The sequence below is a fragment of the Rattus norvegicus genome, chromosome 7, assembly GCF_036323735.1.
Source record: "Rattus norvegicus strain BN/NHsdMcwi chromosome 7, GRCr8, whole genome shotgun sequence".
Lineage (NCBI taxonomy): Eukaryota > Metazoa > Chordata > Mammalia > Rodentia > Muridae > Rattus > Rattus norvegicus.
This window is the reverse complement of record NC_086025.1, coordinates 72,369,324-72,392,718: the sequence shown is the minus strand read 5'-3', so window position 1 is coordinate 72,392,718 and position 23,395 is coordinate 72,369,324. Positions and strand designations below refer to the sequence as shown.

At 35.8% G+C, this 23,395-nt stretch overlaps 1 protein-coding gene across 48 annotated transcripts in view; it reads right to left on the bottom strand.

Annotated features, from left to right (window-relative positions):
* Positions 1–23,395, bottom strand: part of Rims2 (regulating synaptic membrane exocytosis 2) — a 511,056-nt gene that overhangs the window by 251,341 nt on the left and 236,320 nt on the right. For 47 of the 48 annotated variants that reach the window (XM_039078264.2, XM_063262877.1, XM_039078271.2 and 44 more), the window contains 1 exon segment: positions 10,298–11,223. In XM_039078264.2, the coding sequence (XP_038934192.1) occupies positions 10,298–11,223 (926 nt within the window). 48 annotated transcript variants of the gene reach the window in all.

Sequence of the window (23,395 nt, the reverse complement as noted above, 5' to 3'; positions counted from 1 at the left end):
AAACTGAGGAGAAGGGCGACCTTATAGGAAGACCAGCAGTCTCAACTGAAACAGACCTTTGAGATCTCTCAGACACTGAGCCACCAACCAGGCAGCACACACCAGCTGAGACACACCTGACACATATACAGCAGAGGACTGCCCAATCTGGCCTTAGTGAGAGAAGATGCACCTAACCCCCAAAAGATTGGAGGCCCCAGGGAGTGGGGAGGTGTGGTGGGGCGGGAGAGGGGTGGGGACATCCTTGTGACAGTTGGAAGAAGGAATGGGATGAGGAACTGTGGTAGGGCAGGTCAGGAGGGAGGGGGCAACTGGACTGTAAAATAAAATTAATAACAAAAAGAAAGTCAGCCTAGATTTTAAATATGATCAACTTATCCTTCAAGAATGAACAACATCCTCAGAGAAAAGGAGGCTGGGTGGATGTGTCATCAGCAGACCTAATCTACAAGAATGGCTAAAAGACTAGCTAAGGACACAGAAAGACAAGAAGCCTCAAATATTAAAAAGGAATAGGAAACATGGTAAGTAAAAATATGGATAAATACAATAAAATTTTGTTTTCTTGAGTTTTCTAAATCAGTTTAAATATTGGAGGTGCAATATTAATTTTTGATTTTTCAACACAAATACAAAAATATTTAAGAAGAGACAGATAAACATAAGAGTGAAATGTTTCTATATTTATCTCTAACTTGCTAACTAGCAATGCTAGTAGTATGTAAAATGTACACATGAAATATATTAGCTAAAGCGATCAATTAGAAAAGCCAAAAAAAAAAAAAAAAAGAAAAGCCATCAAAGAGAAAAACTATAGAAAAGTCAAAATACAATCTTTTAAAAAATCTTCAAATAAGTCATGGAAATACAAGAAAAAATCGGAAACAAAAAAATAAAAAATAGAAAAATAAAAGAAAGTGAAAACAATACATTTAACTAGGGATATGGGAATGCTTAACAAAATAAACTCACTAAGGAAGAAATAGTCCATAACCAAGTACAGTTTGTGTCAGGAACACAGAGTATACTGAGGTGTTTGAAAAATCAATGTATATAAGTCAGAGAAGAAATCAAATGCCCAACAATTTATTTATTGATAGTGAAAACATATTCTTAAAGTTTAAGAATAATGAATAGATGGGAATTTGATCAAAGTAAAATACAATATGAAACTAAAAGCTAAGGTACTCAACAGCAAAGGCTGCTCTATAAATAGAAAAAAAATCAACAAAGAGAATATCGTTATTTATATCATTCCAACACTGAAATAACAAAAACATTCTAAAACAGCCGAACAAACTGACATGTAGACATCACAGGATGCTACCTAATAGTTACTTGAACAAGGAGATTGCTGAATGGGGCAGGGAGGAAACCATTAACATTTGACACATATTGAAAGGCATTCATGCTAGATGGAAAAAGGAATCTCAAAGCATCATGAAGAGAATGTTTTACGAATGAAGTCATACATCTGTTGTGTTTTGAAGTCGTCTTAGTGGTCAGCACAGGTGTAAATATTTGGATTAATGTAATGTCTCTCTAAAGAGGCAGCATTACAGTAACCACTGCAGGACTATCAACCACAGTCCCAAATTGTTAGTGGAAAATTTCAAAAATAAAAATAGAATAAGTCTACGAGTTTTAAATTTCTGCTCTGAGTCATGGGACAAATCAGTGATTAGTGAGAGACACTGCATTACATATATTACAGAATAATTGGCATATCATTTTATTATTAGTTGTGATAATTACTAATCTCTTGTTTTGCTAAATTTATATATTTTCTCTATAGATATACATATAAATGGTGTAATATAGAGTTAGGTACTGTCTATGGGTACAGGACTCCATCCACTAGGACTTTTGGACCTATCCATGAGAGGTAATGAGGAAGGTACTTCAGACACAGTGCTTCGCCGTCTGTTTCTTCCTTTGGATAGAAGTTGTCAACGCTGGAGGACACTAGTGCAGGGCACACGTGCTCTCAGTGTTCTATGCTAACAACTTCTTCTATGTCGATGGTTACTTCAGTGGAAAAGTTAAGCTAAGATTTTGCTTTCTTTTAGACAGCCATCACCCCGCTGCAGGAAGTACTTGATGAAATGATACAGTGTTTGGCCACAGGCTGAGGAGAAGATGGGTAGTTTGGTTAGGAAGTTACACTGACAGCATAGCACATTCCAAATCAGTATGATAGCCAATTATTCTGTTAGTGCACAATAACTGAGCTATGAGTAATCAAAAAATTGAAACCTTAGACTAAGATGTTTTCATTATTTACCTTTCTAGAAAATACAAGCTAGCCAATTGTATTTTAAACATTGAAAGAAAAGTGTGATTATCTTACTTGCAATGATTTTTCTTATAATCATTAAATTATGGCAGGAGCTTATTAAAAATATTGTATGATTGCTTGTAATTAGGTTAACAAAATTCTTAAATGTAAGTTATGTATTGCACTATGGCATTCTTTAACTGCATTATTTTTAAAATAATAATGCTACAGAATTATAGCACGTTATGCCAGGATTTCATATTGGAGCTAGAATACTTATAGTAAAGTATTCTGATTAACTAATGATATGATTCTGCCCTTTAGTTTTGTGGTTCAGCAAATCACTTAACACACTGGGTCTCATTTTCTCATTTGTCTGAAAAGAAATTAATTTTACATCATGCTGATTGTTGAGAGGTTGAAATAGGGTAATAATCATAAACATTCATTGAAAACTATAATTCTACCGATATTGATGGTATTATCTTTCTCATGAAACAAAGTCAGCATGCCCTCTCTTCCACCTTAGTTCTCATATTAGTAGTTTATTCCCTTTAATTTCTTAGGATAAATAATGGAATCTCCCAATAATGGTCCATACAACTTAGGTTTCACAAAATATTTATGGGCTCCATTAATTTAAAAGGTCCCAGGTAAGAAAGTATTGGAAAGCTCTAAACTGAATGGGTTTAATGGGTTTCTTGATTGCAGAGTTGAATTCCTTCTTCCTTCAGGTAGCAATGACAATATGCCTTGCTAGAAGGTCACAAAACATGATTTTCATACAGTGAACTAAACCCATAAGCCTTCTGATGATGTGTCCCAAGCACAGTACTTTGAGAATTAATGCTAAAACTTTTCTGTAGAATCAAGTTAGCATACAAGGAAACTCCCACATAAACCAAGTAATAATCAGTTCTCTGCAGGAGATATTATAAACAGACTTGGTTTCCAAACGCTATCCCATGGTACTGCGTCCAGGCTACTGGGCATGGGAAGACGAATGACTATAATTGGCTTTGATCTTCCCTACTCCATGGTCTTCCACTCTGCATGGGACTGTGGTTTGCTCCTAAGGTGGCATGGTGTCACTGTGTCATCAAGCTGCTACTGAAGTTGCTTGTAGCTGTGCGCTTTCTTTGCTGGCTTTCTAAGTAAGCACCTGTGAAGGAGATCCTATTCGGAAGGAAGGACCTGCAAGCCGCTTGTGGACATCTCATCGATGGTTAACAACAATGGCCAATGCATCACACACCATTCGAATGGAAAAACAATACCCATTAAATGATGGCAGACATTCAATGTCAAGAAGAATATTGGGTGGGGGCTGGAGAGATGGCTCAGCAGTTAAGAGCACTGGCTGCTCTTCCAGAGCTCCCTCATGATTTTCAAAACTGTCCGTAACTCCGGTTCCAGAAAATCCATGCCCTTCCTTACTTTCTGCATTTACCAAACATGCATGTGTTGCACAGACATAACACCAGAAACACAGCAATACACAGAAGTCACATTTTAAAGGGACAGACATAACACCAGGTAAACACCAATGCACATAAAGTCACATTTTTAAAGGGATTTTCATAATAGATATTGGGCTTGATTTCAAATTCCTTTTTAAAGTGTGATACAATAATTTCATAACTCTGCCTAATAAAAGAGCAGCATAATGGTGTATGTGTGTCTTCAGTATGACTGAATCTACTCAAAAGTGAAAGTCCTGAATTAACATTACAACTGATATAAGTACTTAGCATAAAATTATTTGCCAACAAAACTAACACACATGGCAATAAGTCTTTGACTTCTAAAAGTATCTCTCTTGCATAGGTCTTTAGAAAAAAGCTGTCTGGAAATTGGAAAAGTCTCATTATTAAAACATCCACCAAGAGTTTTGAGTCTACATGGTTGAGACACATTTATATGCTTAACTATCTCAAGTATCATAAAGTAATGCTTTCTTTAATTTATTAATATAGACTAACCTTTTAGTAGCCGGGGTTTTAAGAATATATAGTCAACCCAATAAAGACTTTAAAAACTGTGAGATTATACAAGAGGATAAATTTCACAATTGAAAATGAGGCCTTAACTGAGACTAATATAAAGTTAACACCTTTTGTATTTGGTTTGTATGTTTAAAAACACTTGCTTGTTTATGAAAGACCTGGTCTCCAAAATATAAAATCTTTCCACCTTTATTAACATTACTCTAAATAAAAGGTAAAGTATATTTTGCTTAGTTTTAAAACCCTAATAAATAAAACAAGCATTTTACAATTTATGGTTTAGGAAACTACCATTGGCATGAGTTACAAATTTTGCTAACCTAGTATATACTCAAAATTTTCTTCAAGTAAACCAAATGAAGGTGTTTAATAAACATCTAAAATCAGTAGCATTAAGTCCTGGAAAGAAAGCTAAACCAAACTGCAGCGAAATAAGTGCTTCGAAAAGTATCCCAGTGCAGTTAGAATGATTAATGATAAAACTATATAATGAGGTTCAAAATATTCCACACTATGATTAGGTTAAATTTAATAAAAAACAGTATAGCATCTACATCAACTAGCAGTCACACGAGTCCTAAACCTGGCTCTGGTATAAATGAGAGTGACAGGAAACCATGTCACCAAGTCAGTCACCAAGTCTTCACAGAGGGTTAGGGGATTGACAGTGATTCATGTGTGGAACAGCTCTTTGAATCTCTAGATTTCCATCACAAAAACCAACAACCAAGATTGGAAACACTTTTGATTGTGGCTGCAATGAGCACATATTGACATATGTCCTTGTCGTTATTCACCATAAAATTGTGTAACACTCTGTAAGTATATATACATTGTATGTTTCAAGATTTAAGAGGCACAGGATGATGTGCAGGGGTTATATGCAAATGCTGTCATTCTAGATTTAAAAAAAATAAGTATTTATATATTAAGGAATCTGAATGTGAGGGCGTCCTAGAACAATTCCTTGAAAAAAATCAAGGGATGATTATGTATGATCATTATACATGGTCAACTATAGAACATGCTTACACATATGCATACACAAAGTTATACAAACACATATAACAAACATGTTACTGAACCATGATCCTTATCTGTGAATTTACCTGGTATTTTCTGCTCTGCTCCATTTTTTCATTATTTAAAAAAAAATATGTCTTAGTTGTGACCATGTCAATAAGGAGAATTGAGAAAGGGAAGTGGAAGACAGGCAATGGAGGTAGGGAATGGAGGTCTGGATTCTGCTCCAAAAAGGATATTTATAGCCATATTTCTAGTTGTCACTAGTGGCCTGGAGTGTGATTGGTACCTAGGAGGCAGACACTCAGGATGCTGTGAAACACTTCAGTGCATAAGACTGTCTCATAAAACACACAACTCTCTAGGACCAACAATTGATGGTGATGATTAAAGAAGGAAACAAAAATAACAAAAAGTAGATTATAGAGTTTATGAAAAAAATCAAACTTTAAAAACATTAAATGGGGAAATTCAGGGACACTATGGCAACAGCATTAAAGATTTATCTCAATTAGCTTGTAATTACTTAGATCAACACAAATAGGGCAGGTAATTAATTTAAAATTCTGTAAGGTACATATATCACATTAAACTAAAGTAAAAGATACGTGTTCTAAAACAAATGGTGCACAGAAAAATTAGAGTATAAAATCAATGACTACTGAAGTCTAGGTATCTAGGAATTTCATTGTTAATTTCTTGAGGTGAGAAAATGCTATTTACCTCTACATTCTCCACTGGATCCAATCCAACACCTTCTAAATAATAGGCACGGAAAAAGTTCTTGGCAGAAAAATGAGAAATAGATGCTTTACATTTACTGAGGCATTGAATTATAGCTCAAAATAAACCTCACCAAGTAAAACAATGTATCCCTCTTAAACAGCAATGGGGAGTTTTAACTCAGGGCAGATCCTGTAAGAGGTAAAGTCAACACAATCCACATAACCATAATTACGTATTTATCCCAAACAATGGAGAATCATCTTGTAGAATTATTGACTTCTACAGAACATTAAATAAGTAATCTAAAAATGATCAGAATACCTGCTACTTGTTAACTATCGTGTGTGTGTGTGTGTGTGTGTGTGTGTGTGTGTGTTTATATTGTTTCGTTTGGATTCTTCAGTAACCAGATTACAAAAAATATGCTATTATTAAGGACATAGACCTAAATGTCAACCGAGGCCAGAAGAAGGCATCGGATATTCTAGACCTGGATTTAAAAATAATTGTCAGTCACATCATGGATGCTGGGAACTGACTGAGATTGTCTGCAGGAACTGCTGGGCCATCTCTCCAGCCCCCACCTAGAGTGTTCTCAGAGGCAGAAGACGACTGTATGTATATTCAGTGAATGGCATACCCATGACTGAATCTCTTAAACTGAGAGAGATGTCCTTCCACTTAAACCTCCCTTTCACTTTTAAATAAACAACCACACGCAAGTTATTGCTAGCATCACAATAAAATATAAGCATATATAACAGTGATTATAAATGAGTGAAATTCTATGTATTCAAAATAGTGACAGCTAACCTATGCAGCAAATTAATGTCAAAAGCATCAATGCCCTAATAATGTCTCTAAGACATTATTAAATAAAGGAAAGGATGGAGGGAAGGATGGAGAGAAAGAAAGAAAAAGACCAGCCAAAAGGAAAGAATTAAAAAAAAATAAAGCTTGTTTTGAACTGAAAGTTGAGCCTTTATTATTAAAACAAGAATATCTTCTATGTAGCAGACACTCACATACTCAAGATTGAGATCAAGATTTCTGCAATGATGTAATATATTCATTGCCAGATACAAAAGTTTAAATTAGGCTACTTGGTCCAAATTTGCCTTGCAAACATCTGAGATCAGTTTAATTAGAAAATCAGAACAGAAAGCAAAGACAGTATCAAAGCTAACTATGACATAAAACACTTTCTTTGGAATTATTTATGCCAGACAAAACAAAAGGATGATTATCTTTGAAATTTTTATTGATCTTCATCAGAACAATATCCCAAAAATGTGTATGTTCAGAGGCTGCTGATAAGATTACTTTAATTATGAGGGAAATGCCATGCACTAGTTAAACACCGAGAATGGCTATGAGTTAGAAGGTTGAGTTGTGTTTATGAATCTCTTCTATATTGAAAATCTTTTCACGAATAAAAATGTTACCATAATGATGCAAAGTTAAGACAGGAGACAAGAGTCCTCTCTGCAACCTCCAGTTCCACAGGTACCCTTTCTTCTTGCTACTCCATTACTACTGAGGAAATACCAAGCAGATAGGATACAAGACAGGACACAAGAGTCCTCTCTGAAACCCTGTCTCAACAGCTACCCTGTCTTCTTGCTACTCTATTACTAATGAGTTACTGGGGAACTATCCAGCAGGAAAACTTACAATTTTATATTTCCTCCTCTGTATTTGAAAGTATGATGTGCCTAAGGAGTGTATATTAGCAAAAACTGATCTTTGTAAAACAAATTCTTAGATAGACAACAAGTAGAACCTTGTAAAAGTGTGGGCACTAGAGATCAAGTTAGAGAAAAATGTGCATATGAGTGACACATAGCTTCTTTTTACATGAGATGCATGCTGTACTTGTTTATTATGTGTAAATTTAACAAACACAAAAATGTATGGGAGTTTTTAATGTCATTAATTTAGACATTGTCATTAAATGTCAAAAATACCACTACAAGGCTACCGCATAGAAATCTTTCAGGGATTACAATGATACACACTATGAGTTTGATAAAAATATATTCTTGTTCAGTAAATGAAGGCATTATTTTAGCAAAGGATACATAAATAATCTAGCAGATGTAATATGAAACAAAACACCTAAAATTACTATTAGTTTTGATCTATTAGTATCATAATATACCCCACCAAAATTTAAAATATTACCATTATTAAATATGCTTAAAGAATTTCTTTAAAAAAATAAAATTTCTACATGTTCTTTAAAAACTGACAGAGATCTACAGTTCTCTTTTAGAAGTTATATTTCTATTAACTCCATATTCTCTTAGTTCACAACTGGAAGTAAAAATTATGAAATAAGGTTCTAAGTTAATATTTTCATTACAGGTGCATCCCCTGACCCATTTACTTAAAATTTTATGTCTTCTTTTTGTGCAGTGGTGCCATTAGATATTATTTTTCATGACTTTTTAAATGCACCATATTAAATTCCGCTAATTACTATTAAGTTTGCTGTCAATCCACACTTCAATTATTTTTATTTTGTTAGCATATGGTCAAATGAATTACCCCTCAGGATTCTTAGCTATTGTTTTGATAGCTATTAACTTTATAAAATCAGGTATTGTAAGAATCCTGGTGATGCTATGTCCATTACTAACTTTATTACACTGTGCGGCACATTTCATTCAGTCTTCCTATATAGGAATACAAAATAAACTCTATTCCTATTTTCTTTTGTTGTGAGGAAACTTTATCATTTTTCCTGCAAGTACCATCATGTCCTAATAATATTTTTAAATTCCATTATTCTGGGTTTTATTTAGGGATAATTTCTGGTTTGTGTTTTCTATTAAATACATATGCTATAGAATAATTCTCTATATTAACCTTAATCTTCCTGAATGCCTCTGCTTATTATTGTTGGTTGTTATAAAAAGAGAAAAGACTGCCTGCCAAACATGGCAAACTGGGAGAGAGGAGAGCCAGGGGCTGACATGAAGAATTCATGTCAAATACTCACCATTCTGATATACTTGACCATATAACAAAATAAATTCCGGAAAAAAACAAAAAGTTAATGGTTAAAAATAATTTTAAAAAGAGAATATATAGCTAATTATTTAATAGATTTGGAGATGAATAAGAAAGTATCCAAGGATGGGCATAATGAGAATAAAAGTTAACAAAGAAAACTGTAGCTGTACGAAGCATGCTATTCTCAAATGACCAAAAAATTAATAGACAAGCATTTAGATAGAAAATAAATGTAATGAAATAACAGTTAAATGAGACAAAATCCTATTTTCAAAACAATTTATAAAGTGATGAGAGAAAATACTAAGTATTCAGAAGGAAATGAACAGAAAGAATAAAGGGATGGAGGGTGGATGCCTCGTGGGAGATACTGAATGTCACACATTCACACCACAGTAAGACTATGCAACATTCAGAGGACAAGAGACAGTATTTGTGGCCTTTTCAATAAACAAAAGATTGGTGCTATGAAATAAAAAGCACAAGCATTCCTGATAAGAGTGGGGAAATGTTATGAACCTTTCTAGAAAGCAACTCTAAAATATGAACTAAAGCTATAAAACTCCAAACTTCAACATACTCACATATACACAATTAGATATGTAGGCAAAAATTATACATAAAGAATAAGCATGTAAAAAATTTCTATACCTCAAAGAAGTATTTAGTTAATGATATATTCCTATCATAGAACAACAGTGCAGTCACATTTCTAAAGAATATCAAATGACTTAAAAGTAAACTTACAATGATAGCAAATGAAAAGAGATACAGTTATGGACAGAGTGATATTAAATTTATACATCTGAAAACTCTACATTGAGAGGAAGGGTCGAAGGCTACATTTAACAGCGGTTCTTTCTCAGGAAAGAGACACAGTGGGATTTCGTTCTTTCAAATTCCTATTCAAATGTTCTATTTAAACACATTCCTAGTTTTACAGAGAAATGTAAAAATTACTATTTTTAAAACTAGAACTATTAACTATGTGTAAATATACTATGCCATGTAAGAATGCAGGAAACCGCAGTAAGAAAAACAAGAAAGAATTTTTTAAAATATTGGGTTTTTTATACAAAGATAAAAAAGTTTTGTAATATAGAATTTTTCTAACATGGCCAACACCTTTAAAATATTTGCAATACAATACAAGAGGAAGCAGCTAGTCAGTGACCGCTGAGAAGTTTATGACAGAAAGAAGCCCTTGCAAGGTCAGCCCAATGGACCTTTTGGCCAGAGAGCTTACCTTTCTCACTCACGCTCTCGCTTTCAATCTCCACGTCATCACAGCTTGTATACTCGGGCGTGGATGCCAACTCCTCCTCTGAGCTGCTCAGTGAAACCTGGCGCATTTTACCTCCTTTCTTGGATTTATGAGGCCTTGGTGGGGGCGGCCTCACTGACTCAGACTGGTCTGAACTCAAAGAATCATTCCTCAACATTGTTTCCATTTTTTCTCGCTTCGTTTTCCTTACAGCAGAGCTGGGATCTAAGTGGTGTTGTTTCCGTAGGGAGTCGGCACGCCTCAGCTCTGGTCTATCGAGCGGTATAGGGCTCCTGCGAGGGGTAGGAGGACTATGATTTGTGGTCCTTTGTGGATAAGAACTTTGTCCCTGAGCTTCTCGAGTTCTTTCCATTGAATACGATCGCTGGTTTTCCATTGCAGCTCTACGTTCAGATACAGATCTTTGCCTTGATGGTCTATCCATCCTTAGCAGAGAAATCCTGGAATCTTCTAGTTCAGCATTTGCCAAAGAAACATCACTGTGCCTTCTCTCGTGTCGTGCCCGGGACACTTCAGCGTGGATCCGCATTTGCTCTTCATAGGGTTGTGGCTTTACCGGATACCGGGCCAAATTTGGATCACTTCTGTAGCGTGCCTGGTACTCCTCCTCTCTCCTTTGTCTTTCATATTCATCTCTGCTCTCCACATCTTCGTCGTCTACAATATACTCTTTGGAATGTCTATGGCCTCTCCTGTTAGAATCCCTATAATTTAAATGATCAGGTTCTTCATAAAATTGAGGTTCACGTTGAGATCGTCTATCAGCATAATCTGATGGAGATCTAGGCATTGTGCTATCTGAAGGAACATACTGTGAATATTCCTCTCTTTCTTCACTTTGGTCGTATCTTCGATTTTGATCCCTGGACACTGACGGACTTCTTTTTCTAGAAACCAAATAAAAAGACTATGAGAAGACATTTTTAAAAATTAGACTTCACTGATGCAGTCACATGGATGGATGAATCCAGGTAGATCTTTAGGTCTTCTTTCCCATGAAAGGTATAGCTTAAAAATATTAAAATATAGAGATTGTTATACAACACCTGTGAGTACACACATAATTTACATAACTCATAAACATATATGCTGTATACTGTTCAATTTACTTTTGACATTATTTTTATACAAATGACTAAAAAAATAGTAAGAGCACTGTACTGTAGTTACTGGATCAGAACTTCTCAGTGACAGTTACTGCAGTGTGACAAAATTCTAATCTTGGACATCTGCATTTCAAATAAGAGATGTGGATTATACACCTTGACTCAGATTGGTCTAGCAAACATATATTGGGTAAGTACTAATGTTGAGCACTGGATTATAGATAAGAAACTCATAAAGGAATAAAAGATTGTCCCTGTTAAGAAGCTGAAACCAAACCCTTTTCCAGTTTCTCAGGAACTGAGGAACTACAATCTTATAACATTGATACCAAAACTTCATCAAGTTAATTTGTTTAAATAAAAGGGTTTCCAGTAGAATATTTAAAATCACACTTACTATTATAGAATTATTTAAAAAGACAATTTTACTCCTGTCTTGGACAAACAACATAAAAATTTTGAAAATAGGTATAAAGTAAAGATAGTGAGTCTTCTTTCTTTCTTTTTTCTTTTTTTTCTTTTTTTCAGAGCTGGGGACTGAACCCAGGGCCTTGTGCTTGCTAGGCAAGCACTCTACCACTGAGCTAAATCCCCAACCCCGATAGTGAGTCTTCTTAACAGACGACTTTTACAACAAACAGCAAGTAAGACAACCAGCAATTGCTTTGTTGTAAAGATGATGTGATATGCTGGAAGCACTAAAGCAGACATGCATGCTAATTCCTATCAGAACAAGTAAAAGTGAAACAGTGGTTGAAAACTTAAGTTGAAAGGACAAGTGACCCTGGTGGTTAAAATAAACCTTGAAGAACGGTACACTTCAGTATGTTCAAACTCTACCAGAAGCCAGAGAACATTCCACTATAAGACTTTAGAAAATAAATTGTGACAAGAAAATAACTACCAAGTACATTATGAACTATTTCACACATACTTATATTGGCTTTAGATCGACTTACTCACTTCTCACTATTAACCCAAACACATCAGAATTCTTTTTCTCATTTACCATATTAAAGTAGTCTTAACAGGAACCCATTAATAAAAATCCCGTTTGAAAGATCCTATATCCTACTTACCAAGTAGCAGTTCTGTCATTGCCAAGAATTTCTAATAGGGTTGAATAACTATCCTGTCTATTTGTAAATATTCTTCATGTGCAATGCACCAGATGTTCCATTATAAATGCTCATATGAATATGCAAAATATTTGAGTAAGAAAACCTATCACTACCTATTTAAAACCTCTGCAAAATCATGGTGATTGATGAGAAAATGCCAAAAAGTAAACTTTTTTCAAATGTTACCGTTCTAATATCTAATATTCACTTCAGTTTATATATTGCTTATTAATTCTTCTTGCTTTTACTATACTTCTTGTTGGCTATACTGAACATAATTTACCTACTAACCATCAAACTTTTGAAAATACAACAGTAGATATTTGAAAATATTTATAAGGAATATGAGAGTAGACATGAATAGATAAATCTTAATATTTGTATATTTTTACCTCTTAATGTTATATGACACTTTAAGAATCTCAATGACACTGAAAATCATTTTATACATTTGAATTTTGCATTACTACAATTTACCACTAGCTCTTTATTCTAGTAAAAATTCTTATAATAAAGATAACTTAAAAACCGTCATGTTAAAAACAAATATATATTGAACCACATAAACAAAAAACAGAAAAGCACCTTCTTTTGGCATTTAGTAACTGCTACTTTAAGAATAAAAGACTATATAGGTGGCACTCAAAGATTTAAAAATCTGAAAAGATAGTTTTATCTCTTTAAATGCTTTGTGAAAAATGGACACTGCAAAACTAAATGAAAAAAATAATTCATATTCATAATAAATTATTTAATGCTAACTATATAGTTTAGATATAATTTTGCACCTAAAGTAAAAAAAAAACCAAAAGCTTATAAACATTAGGAATTTAAACAAAGTATATGATCATATGGAACATGCAAAATGCACATACCGTTCCTACACTTACAAGCTTAGCAAAGCAAAAAATACTTGTAAAAAGCATAACAATATTTTTACATATAACAATTAATATTTAGTATTTTTATTTTTACCTTTGTTCAACCAATGCACATCTGTCGAGCATGAAGCATCACACGGATGAAAATCCATCAACATTATGCCAGGCAGTGCTCTCTCTTAATCCTTCTAACCCTAGCAAAATCATAGGAGCCATCCCTAATCACATGACCTGAAAGGCTCTCTCCGCTTGTAACCATTTCATTACAAAACTCAGCGGCTGGAAGTTACACATAACACAGCATCCATTCAAGTAGGAACCACATACTATTTTAGTGACAGACCTGTTAAGGCATGGCTATTTTTAATATTGTTACTGCGCGGCTGTCTACCGCTCCAGGTCAAGTAAGAATGTACTCTAAGAAGGATTATGGTACTTAGCTGATTAGGGCCCCACAACACTGAAACGAGCACAATCCGGATACAAGGCATTTCTGGACACTATAGTTAGGAGTGCCAGCTTTCTAAAACACTTTCCCCTATATAAACCACACATTTAAAAATGACTATTCGATATCATAATTGATTAGTAATTCTGCTGTTCAGCTCTTGTCAAAAAACATATAGCAGTCCCTTTCTGTAACTTCTCAAGATTTAAGTAAATTTTTAATACAAAAGGACAAAGTTTCTCCCGAGGTTAAAAAAGAAACAGGTACAGTAGAAATTTGTTGTTTTTTTTTTTAAATGTGCTCCATAAAGAGCTTGGTTAGATTCAATTCTCCTCATTTAATATATAATTTCAGCATCTCCATCTCATTGCTTGGAATCTGTCACTCCCCCAAAAAGATAAAAACAGCAGTTTTAAAACCCAATTATAATCAAACCCACAAAAGTTTTTTGAAAACCTGTATCTAACTCATTTCAAATAATTTATATAAGAATGAATATGTATTCCTATATTCATATATGTTCATAATATGTTCATATGTAATATACTTTATATATATATATGAATGAGCTAATTTTTGAGGTATGAGCAGAGAGACAGCAAACAATATTATACTATGTTTTTGTCTCCCAGTCACCATATGTAAACAAGACTCTACAGAATCAGTGGTAGTACAGTTCAATCAATTGTACATTATTGATCCACAAAATTGTTCAGGCTGTTTATTAGGTCTTAGAAGCTGTGGGGGAGTAGAGACAACAAAGTGATTCTCTCTCTCTCTCTCTCTCTCTCTCTCTCTCTCTCTCTCTCTCCTCTTTGGTTTTGGGTTTTGTTTGTTTGTTTGTTTTGTTTTGTGGGGGCAGGTTCTCTCTACATAACCCTGGGTGTCCAAGAACTCACTATGTAGACAAAACTGGAACTCATGGATATTCACCTGCCTCTACCAGATATTTACCTGCATCTACCTCCCTAGTGCTTGATATTAAGTATGTGCCACCAGACATACAGCAACAGTACCTACACCAAAGAGAAAACAAGATATTAATCATCTCACAACAAAGCCAAAAGGAGAGAATCATGTGCCCATAATGCCACACACAACAACAAACAATAGAAACTGTTATGCCCAGTCTGCAAGAACTTCAGGAGACTACCAGGGACCACAACTTTGATGTAAGCAAATGAGAGGCTTTTTATTTATTTGATTTATTTATGAGGGTTCCAACCTGGGCAGCAGGTTAGGAATGTGACACTCAAGTCTAGGGTCTTGGGGTTTATATAGAAAATGCACAATCTGGGGCTCTTGAGCCTTGGTGTTACATGACTTGATAAAGGGGTAAGGGAATGCTATCCTTCACACTGATAATGTTTGTTCAGACTGCAAGGAGGAACCATATATCTGGAAAGGGGCATCTTTGACCTGGGAAGGAATAACTTGTCCCATTAGCAGTGACCAGTGCATTCTTAATTGTTGTTATAAGTTGGCCACAGCTGTTGTATCTCTTTCCACTGCTGGGAACGCTTGGTTGTCTCTCCCATAGCTTAAGGGTGGGGGTCTTATCACCTCCAGGTCATTAATTTTCTGCTTTCTCCAAGGAGAGAAGCCAGCTGTGCTGGGAATGCGGGCTGCAAGGGGAAGTGCAGGGGTGGACAACTGCACTAGAGGGAGTGCTGGCTATACCAGGGTAGGGGTAGGGGTGGGCGTAGAGGTGGGGGTAGGGGTGGGGGTGAGGGAAGGGTGCTGCTGTTAAACTTAGTGCCAGGCTTTAAACCTGGGGGAGTGCTGGCTGCTTTTTGTCTCTTCAGAACTAACAATCATCTGTCTTTAATGTCTCTCAGTATCAATGGACTCAACTCACCTATAAAAAGACACAAGCTAACAGACTGGATACACAAACAAGCTGCATACAAGAAACACAGCTCAGTAACAAAGACAGACATGATCTCAGAGTAAAAGGATGGAAAAAGGTCTTCCAAGAAAATGGTCCCAAGAGGCAAGCTGGAGTTGCCATCGTAATATCCAATAAAATAGACTTTCAAACAAAAGTAATCAAGTAAGATGAGGAAGGATACTTCATACTCATCAAAAGAAAAATCTCAATTCTAAACATCTATGCCCCAAATGCAAGGGTACCCATATTCATAAAATAAACTTTACTAAAGCTCAAAGCACACATTAAACCCCACACAGTAATAGTGGGAGACTTCAACATCCCACTCTCACTAATGGGCAAGTCATTGAAACAAAAACTAAACAGAGACACGTGAAACTAATAGAGGTATGAACCAAACAGATTTAACCATTATCTACAGAACATTTCACCATAAAACAAAAGAGTATACCTTCTTCTCAGCATGTCATGGTATCATCTCCAAAGCATCAACAGATACAAGAAGATTGAAATAATCCCATGCACCCTATCAGATCACCATGGACTAAGGCTGGACTTCAATAACAACAAAATCAACATAAAAAACATGGAAAATTAACAACTCTCTACTCAATGAAAACTTGGTCAGGGAAGAAACAAAGAAGTTAAAGACTTCCTGGAATTCAACGAAAATAATGACACAGCATACAAACTTATGGGACACAAAGAAAGCAGTGCTAAGAGGAAAATTCATAGACTAAGCACCCTGGTAAAGAAACTGGAGAGATCCTACACTAGTAACTTCACAGCACACCTGAAAGCTGTAGAACAAAACGAAGCAAATAAACCAAAGAGGAGTAAACAGAAGGAAATAATCAAACTCAGGGCTGAAACCAACCAAACAGAAACAAAGAGAACAAGACAAAGAATCAACAAAACCAAAAAAAGGCTGGTTCTTTGCGAAAATAAACAAGATAAATAAACCCCCTAGCCAAACTAACTAAAGGGTCCAGAGACCGTATTTAAACTAACAAAATCAGAAATGAAAGGGAGACATAACAATAGAAATGGAGGAAATTAAAAAAAATCATCAGATCCTACTATAAAAGCCTAGACTCTGAACAAAACTGGAAAATCTGGGTGAAATGGATGATTTTTCTGGACAGAAGACACATACCAAGAGCAGGAAAACAATCTAAACAGTGCCACAACCACTAAAAAAAATAGAAGCAGTCTTTAAAAGTGTACCAGCGAAAAAAGTCCAGGATCAGGTAGCTTTACCATGGAATTCTACCAGACCTTCAATGAAGACCTGATACCAACACTCCTCAAACTATTCCATAAAATAGAAACAGAAGGAATATTATATACTTCATTCTCTGAAGCCACAATTATTCTTATACCCAAAGAACATAAAGACCCAACAAAGAAAGATAACTTCAGACCAATTTCACTTGTGAATATCAATGCAAAAATACTCAATAAAGTTCTTGGAAACTGAATCCAAGAATACATCAAAACCATCATTCACTATGATCAAGTAGGCTTCATTCCAGGGATGCAAGGTTGGTGAATTACGTTGATGGATTTACGTATATTGAACCATCCAGGCATCCCTAGGCTGAAGCCTACTTGATCATGATGGATGATCTTTTTCATGTGTTCTTGCGAAAATTTTATTGAGTATTTTTGCATCGAACTTCATAAGGAAAATTGATCTGAAGTGCTCTGCCTTTACTGGGTTTTTGTGTGGTTTACATATAAGTGTAATTGTGACTACATAGAACAAATTGGGTACTGTTCACTCTGTTTCTATTTTGTGAAATAGTTTGAAGAGTATTGGTATAAGGTCTTTGAAAGTCTGATAGAATTCTAAACTAAACCCATCTGGTCCTAGGCTTTTTTTGGTTGGGAGACTTTTAAAGACTGCTATTTATTTAGAAGTTATAGGACGTTTTGGATGGTTTATCTGACCCTAATTTAACTTTGGTATCTTGTATCTGTCTAGGAAATTGTCCATTTTCTCCAGATTTTCCACTTTTGTTGAGTATAGACTTTTGTAGTAGGATCTGATAATTTTTTTAATTTCCTCAGTTTCTGTGGTTATATCTGCCTTCCTTGGTGTGACTCTAACCAAGCAATTGAAAGATCTTTATGATAAAAACTTCAAGGCCCTGAAGAAAAAAATTGAAGATCTCAGAAGATGGAAAGATCTCCCATGCTCATGGATTGGCAGGATTAATATAGTAAAAACGGCCATCTGGCCAAAAGCAATCTACAGATTGAATGCAATCCCCATCAAAATTCCAACTCAATGTTTCATAGAGTTAAAAAGAGCAATTTGAAATTCATTTGGAATAACAAATAGAGAGACAGACAGGTAGATCAATGGAATTGAACTGAAGACCCAGAAATAAAATCCCACACCTATGGTCACTTGAACTTTGACAAAGGAGCTGAAACCATCCAGGGGAAGAAAGACAACATTATCAACAAATGTTGCTGGTGGTCAGTAGGTAGAAGAATGCAAATTGATCCATTCTTATTACATTGTACAAAGTTCAAGTCCAAGTGGATCAAGGGCCTCCACATAAAACCAGATACACTCAAACTAATAGAAGAGAAAGTGCCTGGAACACAAGGGCACAGGGGAAATTTTCCTGAACAGAACAGCAATGGCTTATGCTCTAAGATCAACAATAGATAAATAGGATCTCATAAAACTGCAAAGCTTCTGTAAGGCAAAGAACACGGCCAATAGGATAAAACAGCAACCAACAGTTTGGGAAAAAGATCACCAATCCTACGTCGATAGAGTGCTAATATCCAATATATACAAAGAACTCAAGAAGTTAGACTCCAGAGAATCAAATTACCCTATGAAAAATGGGCTACAAAACTAAACAAAGAATTCTCAGCTGAGGAATATTGAATGTCTGAGAAGCACCTGGGAGGAAAGAAAGAATTACGTACAAGTCTTAGACTTAATACTACCACAGATGTCATGGTAGAACCAAGGACCAAGTAAAGTCCCAAAGTCTATTCCCCTGGGCTGGCACCCGGAGGCTAACTCTGCAGAACTCTGATAGTCAGACAGCCGAGTACTTGCATCCATTACGATAGTTGTACTCAAATAAGGAAACAGGAATCCACAAGCTACCAAGAGGGAGAACATGAAAGGTAAGAGTTGATCTTGTCTTAGAGGCTGTTGCTGAGCCTAAAGAAGTAAGACAGAACACCAGAAACAAAGACCTGTCCCAGTGTCAAGGCTACAGTTTTCGGATACAGCCTCTACATCTATTCAGACAGAGGCATGTGAACCAGTGAGAAACACAAGACTGCCACCCTTCAGGCGGCTTTGGAAACCCTTTCACAGAAGTATGGAGGTTCCTATAGCCAGACGTGACGTAAACGCAACAGCTTCGATAGCTAAAGGACTATCTCTACCACAAATTCCCAAAACTCAGGCAACACAGCTGTTACTATAAAGGACACCTGGCATGGTAATACCCCCAGAACCAAGCAGTCTCAAATTTCTGCCTGTATTTCAACTAGCTGTACTATGGGCCACAGTGCAACCCTGTACTAGAAACTGTTAGATTCAATCCATCTTAGCATGATTTTTGGTGGCCCTGGGACTGCCTACTCTAACAATATTCCAACACTACTCATCACAGTACAGCTCAAGTCTCCGTCCACCAGAAGTATCAAGGGATAGTAATCACACAACTTTGCCCTGGAACTCAGCATTAGACTGATAAAACCTAACACTAATCCCAACAGCTCTTGTCCCAGGAACAACAGGTGCTTACAGCCTTGTATCAAGTGGAGCACATGGTTCAAGTCTGTTGGTCATCTACTCTAGGCAGCCTCATCTGTGGCTGGTGGCAGCATTTGAGGACCCTGGGTTCTCTTTAACCGTAGGTAACCTCTATTTCTATTGTGCCTAGACGGAACACCTCACTGTTGAACTGGTCTTGGTAGAGGAGCCACAGGTGGCAACATTGTAGCCATGAGTGTGGTCCCTGTGTTTGACTTCTATCTGGAGACTGGCTGAAGCCCACGCACCTGACAAGCTGCTCAGTGCACACGAGGCTCCTGAGCCCACTTGAGACATAGGGAAAAGCCTCAGAAATACAACTGTCCTCTTTATGTACTCCTCCATTTCAAAATAAACAACAGAGAAACCTTGAATTAGGGACAAAGTTTGGCTTAGGTGGCCCTCTCCTGCTAAAACAGAGACAATACAGAACTCACAGCAAACATATGGCATGTTACTAGTGTGAAAGCAGCAGCTGTAATTAGTCAGGCTACACAAAACTAAGCAGGTTGCACAGAACTAGTAGATAGGCATAATAAACAAATACAGATTACAAACACCTCTGTCTTTGTAATTTTGATCTGTCAGTACCCAAAACTTTTAAGGAGCTAACTTAAATGACTTAACGGTAAAAAAAAAATCTATATTCCAGAAACCATCCATAAAGTAACCAGTAGGACAAGCTCTAGATGAAGATTTTAAAACAACTATTTTAAGGACGCTCAACACACTCCAAGTAAACACAGGAAAAAAATCAATACTCTTAAAAAGAGAAGTTAATTAAGCAATAATTTTTTAAGTCAAACAGAAATCCTCAAGCTAAAAAATTAACTAAGTCAACCTTAAATTCTGACAAGAACAGAACAGAAGCAAGACTTAGTGAGCTCAGAGACAGTGTGTTTGAAAATACAAAGTCAGAAGGAGGAACGGAGAAGAAAGAAAGCTTATAGCAATTTTAACATCATTAAAAGAGCAGATATATGGTTTATGGTGTTCCAAGGAAAACTTCAGGCTAGCAAAGCAATAGGAAGTTTAATTTGGAAGAAAATACTAAAATGCTCCCTAAACCTAGGGAAAAAACACAAACAACTATCGACAAAAAGGTCAAAAGTCACTAGTGGATCAAATGAGTGAAATTCAATACAATAATTATGCTCTTGAAGATGAAGGTTAAAATAAAATGCTGAAGGCAACAAGAGATAACAAAACAAAGTCAAATCCTGTGAGGGTTCCCAAATCACCAACTCACAGAAACATTCCGTACTAATCCCATAGGCCAGACATAAGAGGCTCATATTACTAGATGGAAAAGTGCCAGCAAGAAAAAAATACTATAGTCAGCAAACGTACACTATAAAAATACAAGACACATATTCTCACACCACCTGCCAAAAAAGTTGAGTGAATATATTTCTATCAGACATAGAATATACTAGAGGGAATTCTTCAGACTGGAAAAGAAATAATGAGTAAGAAGATAACATTACAAAGGCAGAATACCACAAGATGAAATTCTTTAAGTTCACATCAAAAGCCAAAACTATAATGGTGATTGCAGAGACTGAGGGAACAGGAAAAGTTTGATAATATGTAGTAAGTTATAATTAGATAGAGGTACAAGGTTCTGATATGTTACTTAATAATATGGGCATTATAAATAGTGATTCTATCATATCATTATTTAAAAGCTAGAAGAAAGGATGATCAGTGCCATGATAAATAAATTTTGAAGACATAGGTACGTTCAGTCTGATTTAAACGTTACATGACAGATACATACATAAATGCCATTCTCTCTTTGAGCCCCATTCACCCAGATTCCCTAGGAGCTTTTCTTGCACACATATGTTCTTATGCGGTCTGTGTTCCATATGGTCTGTACATTGCTGAGGACAAAGAAGGAAGTCTTAGGCAGCTAGTGTCAGTGACAGCACAGTTGATCCCTCTATGGAGATAAGTAAATAACATGGGTGAAATGCATCCGAAAAAGAAGACCCGTGCAGGTTGTCTAACAAAAACAAGCGAAAGCTGTAATGAGCGTAATGAGTCAGGGCGTTTATCTCTTATATCTAAGGATTGCTGGAATTAGGAGACACTTATGAGCATCTACAGTCAATTCCTAGTTTAGTGATATTATGTTAATAGCTTACAATTAGCTGTGCATAATTAATAGGAAACCCTCAGACCTTACAAGTCAGGTCCTTTTTGCCTCAAAGCTCCAGCTGTCAAGTATTTGCCAGAACACACTATTGCTCAGCCAAACTAAAGCCGAGGAAAAGTAATAATTGGTCAAAAGTCTCATTATTTATCCTGAGACTTTATTAGATCAAAGATTATCTGAGCCAGCCAGACATTTAATAGGAGGACAGTCACTGTGAAGGGAACAGACTAGAGTAGAGAAGAGTAACTTGTTCTCTGTCACCGAGAGGTACAGGGTTAAGGTCATTGTTTTCAAAATAACTAAGTTTGGGGTGGGAAACCCCGACAAGTTTAAACTTACTGAAACGTGAACATTCCTGAGCTGCTAGGAGTGCCATCGCACCCTGTTCCTACTCACTCTGACTTGAATCGCATGCTTCACAGATGTCATGTGCACTCATGGAGTCAGAACACATTGGAGGTAGAGGAAGAACTATGGGAATGTGATTTTCAAAGATCCAGTGTTCAATGTAATGACCACAGGAAACAACGAGGGAGCCGGCCCACTAACATTCCCGCTAGCTGTTGAGAAAAAAACAACTTAAGAGTAGTTACCAATCAATTATATAACTGAATCTATTCCTAGATTCTCAAATTATACAAAAGTCCCTCTTATATTACTTCACAAATTGAAAGTATTTAAGCTCTATTTCCCTATATTTTAAAAAAAAGTGAAGTAGCAGAAAACACCAATGCATGGAACAAGTGAAACAGAGGGAATATCAGAAACACGCTCAAAGGTGGCAAGAGAAGCCAAAGTGAAACAAACCTTGCACAACTCTTCTGGAATTTGTCAAATAATCCTGTGTTTACCATGCAGGCAAGTCAGCAGGTAGTATGCAGCTGTCTGGCTAAAGCAAGGAGGCTAGTCTAGGGTAAGGAAGGGGAACTGGACTATTCCACAGAGGCAAAGAAGACATAGCAAACTGTAAAGTCAGGCAGGAGGAAAGAATGAAATGACTGCACTTAAGTCAAATATATAGAACCGGATACAAGCAAGATAAAGAAAAACAAACAAATGATGGCTACACAATCTCCTTAAAAAACAAATTGAGTAAGATTTAAAGTACAGAAAACTAAAACTGCCATAGAAAAATGTATGTACTGTGCATAACTATATTTGGTAAGCAAGTTATTACTTAAGCTAGCCATGTCTCTTAATTTGTGAGATGTGACAAAGGGCTGGAGAGATGGCTCAGTGGTTAAGAGCACCGACTGCTCTTCCAGAGGTCCTGAGTTCAATTCCCAGCAACCACATGGTGACTCACAACCATCTGTAATGAGATCAGATGCCCTCTTCTGGTGTGTCTGAACACAGCTACAGTGTACTCATATATAACATAAGTAAATAAATAAATCTTAAAATATATATATAGTATAATATCAATATTATGTTAATAATATATAGCACAAATTAATATAGAATTATTAAAATATAATAGATAATGTAATGTTAATAATGCATTATTATATGTAGTTTATATAATATTATGATATAATATATATACATTTATATATTTATATATATTGCACTGTGGGTAAAGATAATGTGTAGTGTCCCGTGTAGACTGGGACGTGGAACCCTGACTAAGAGTAGTACAGAAAAAGGAAAGG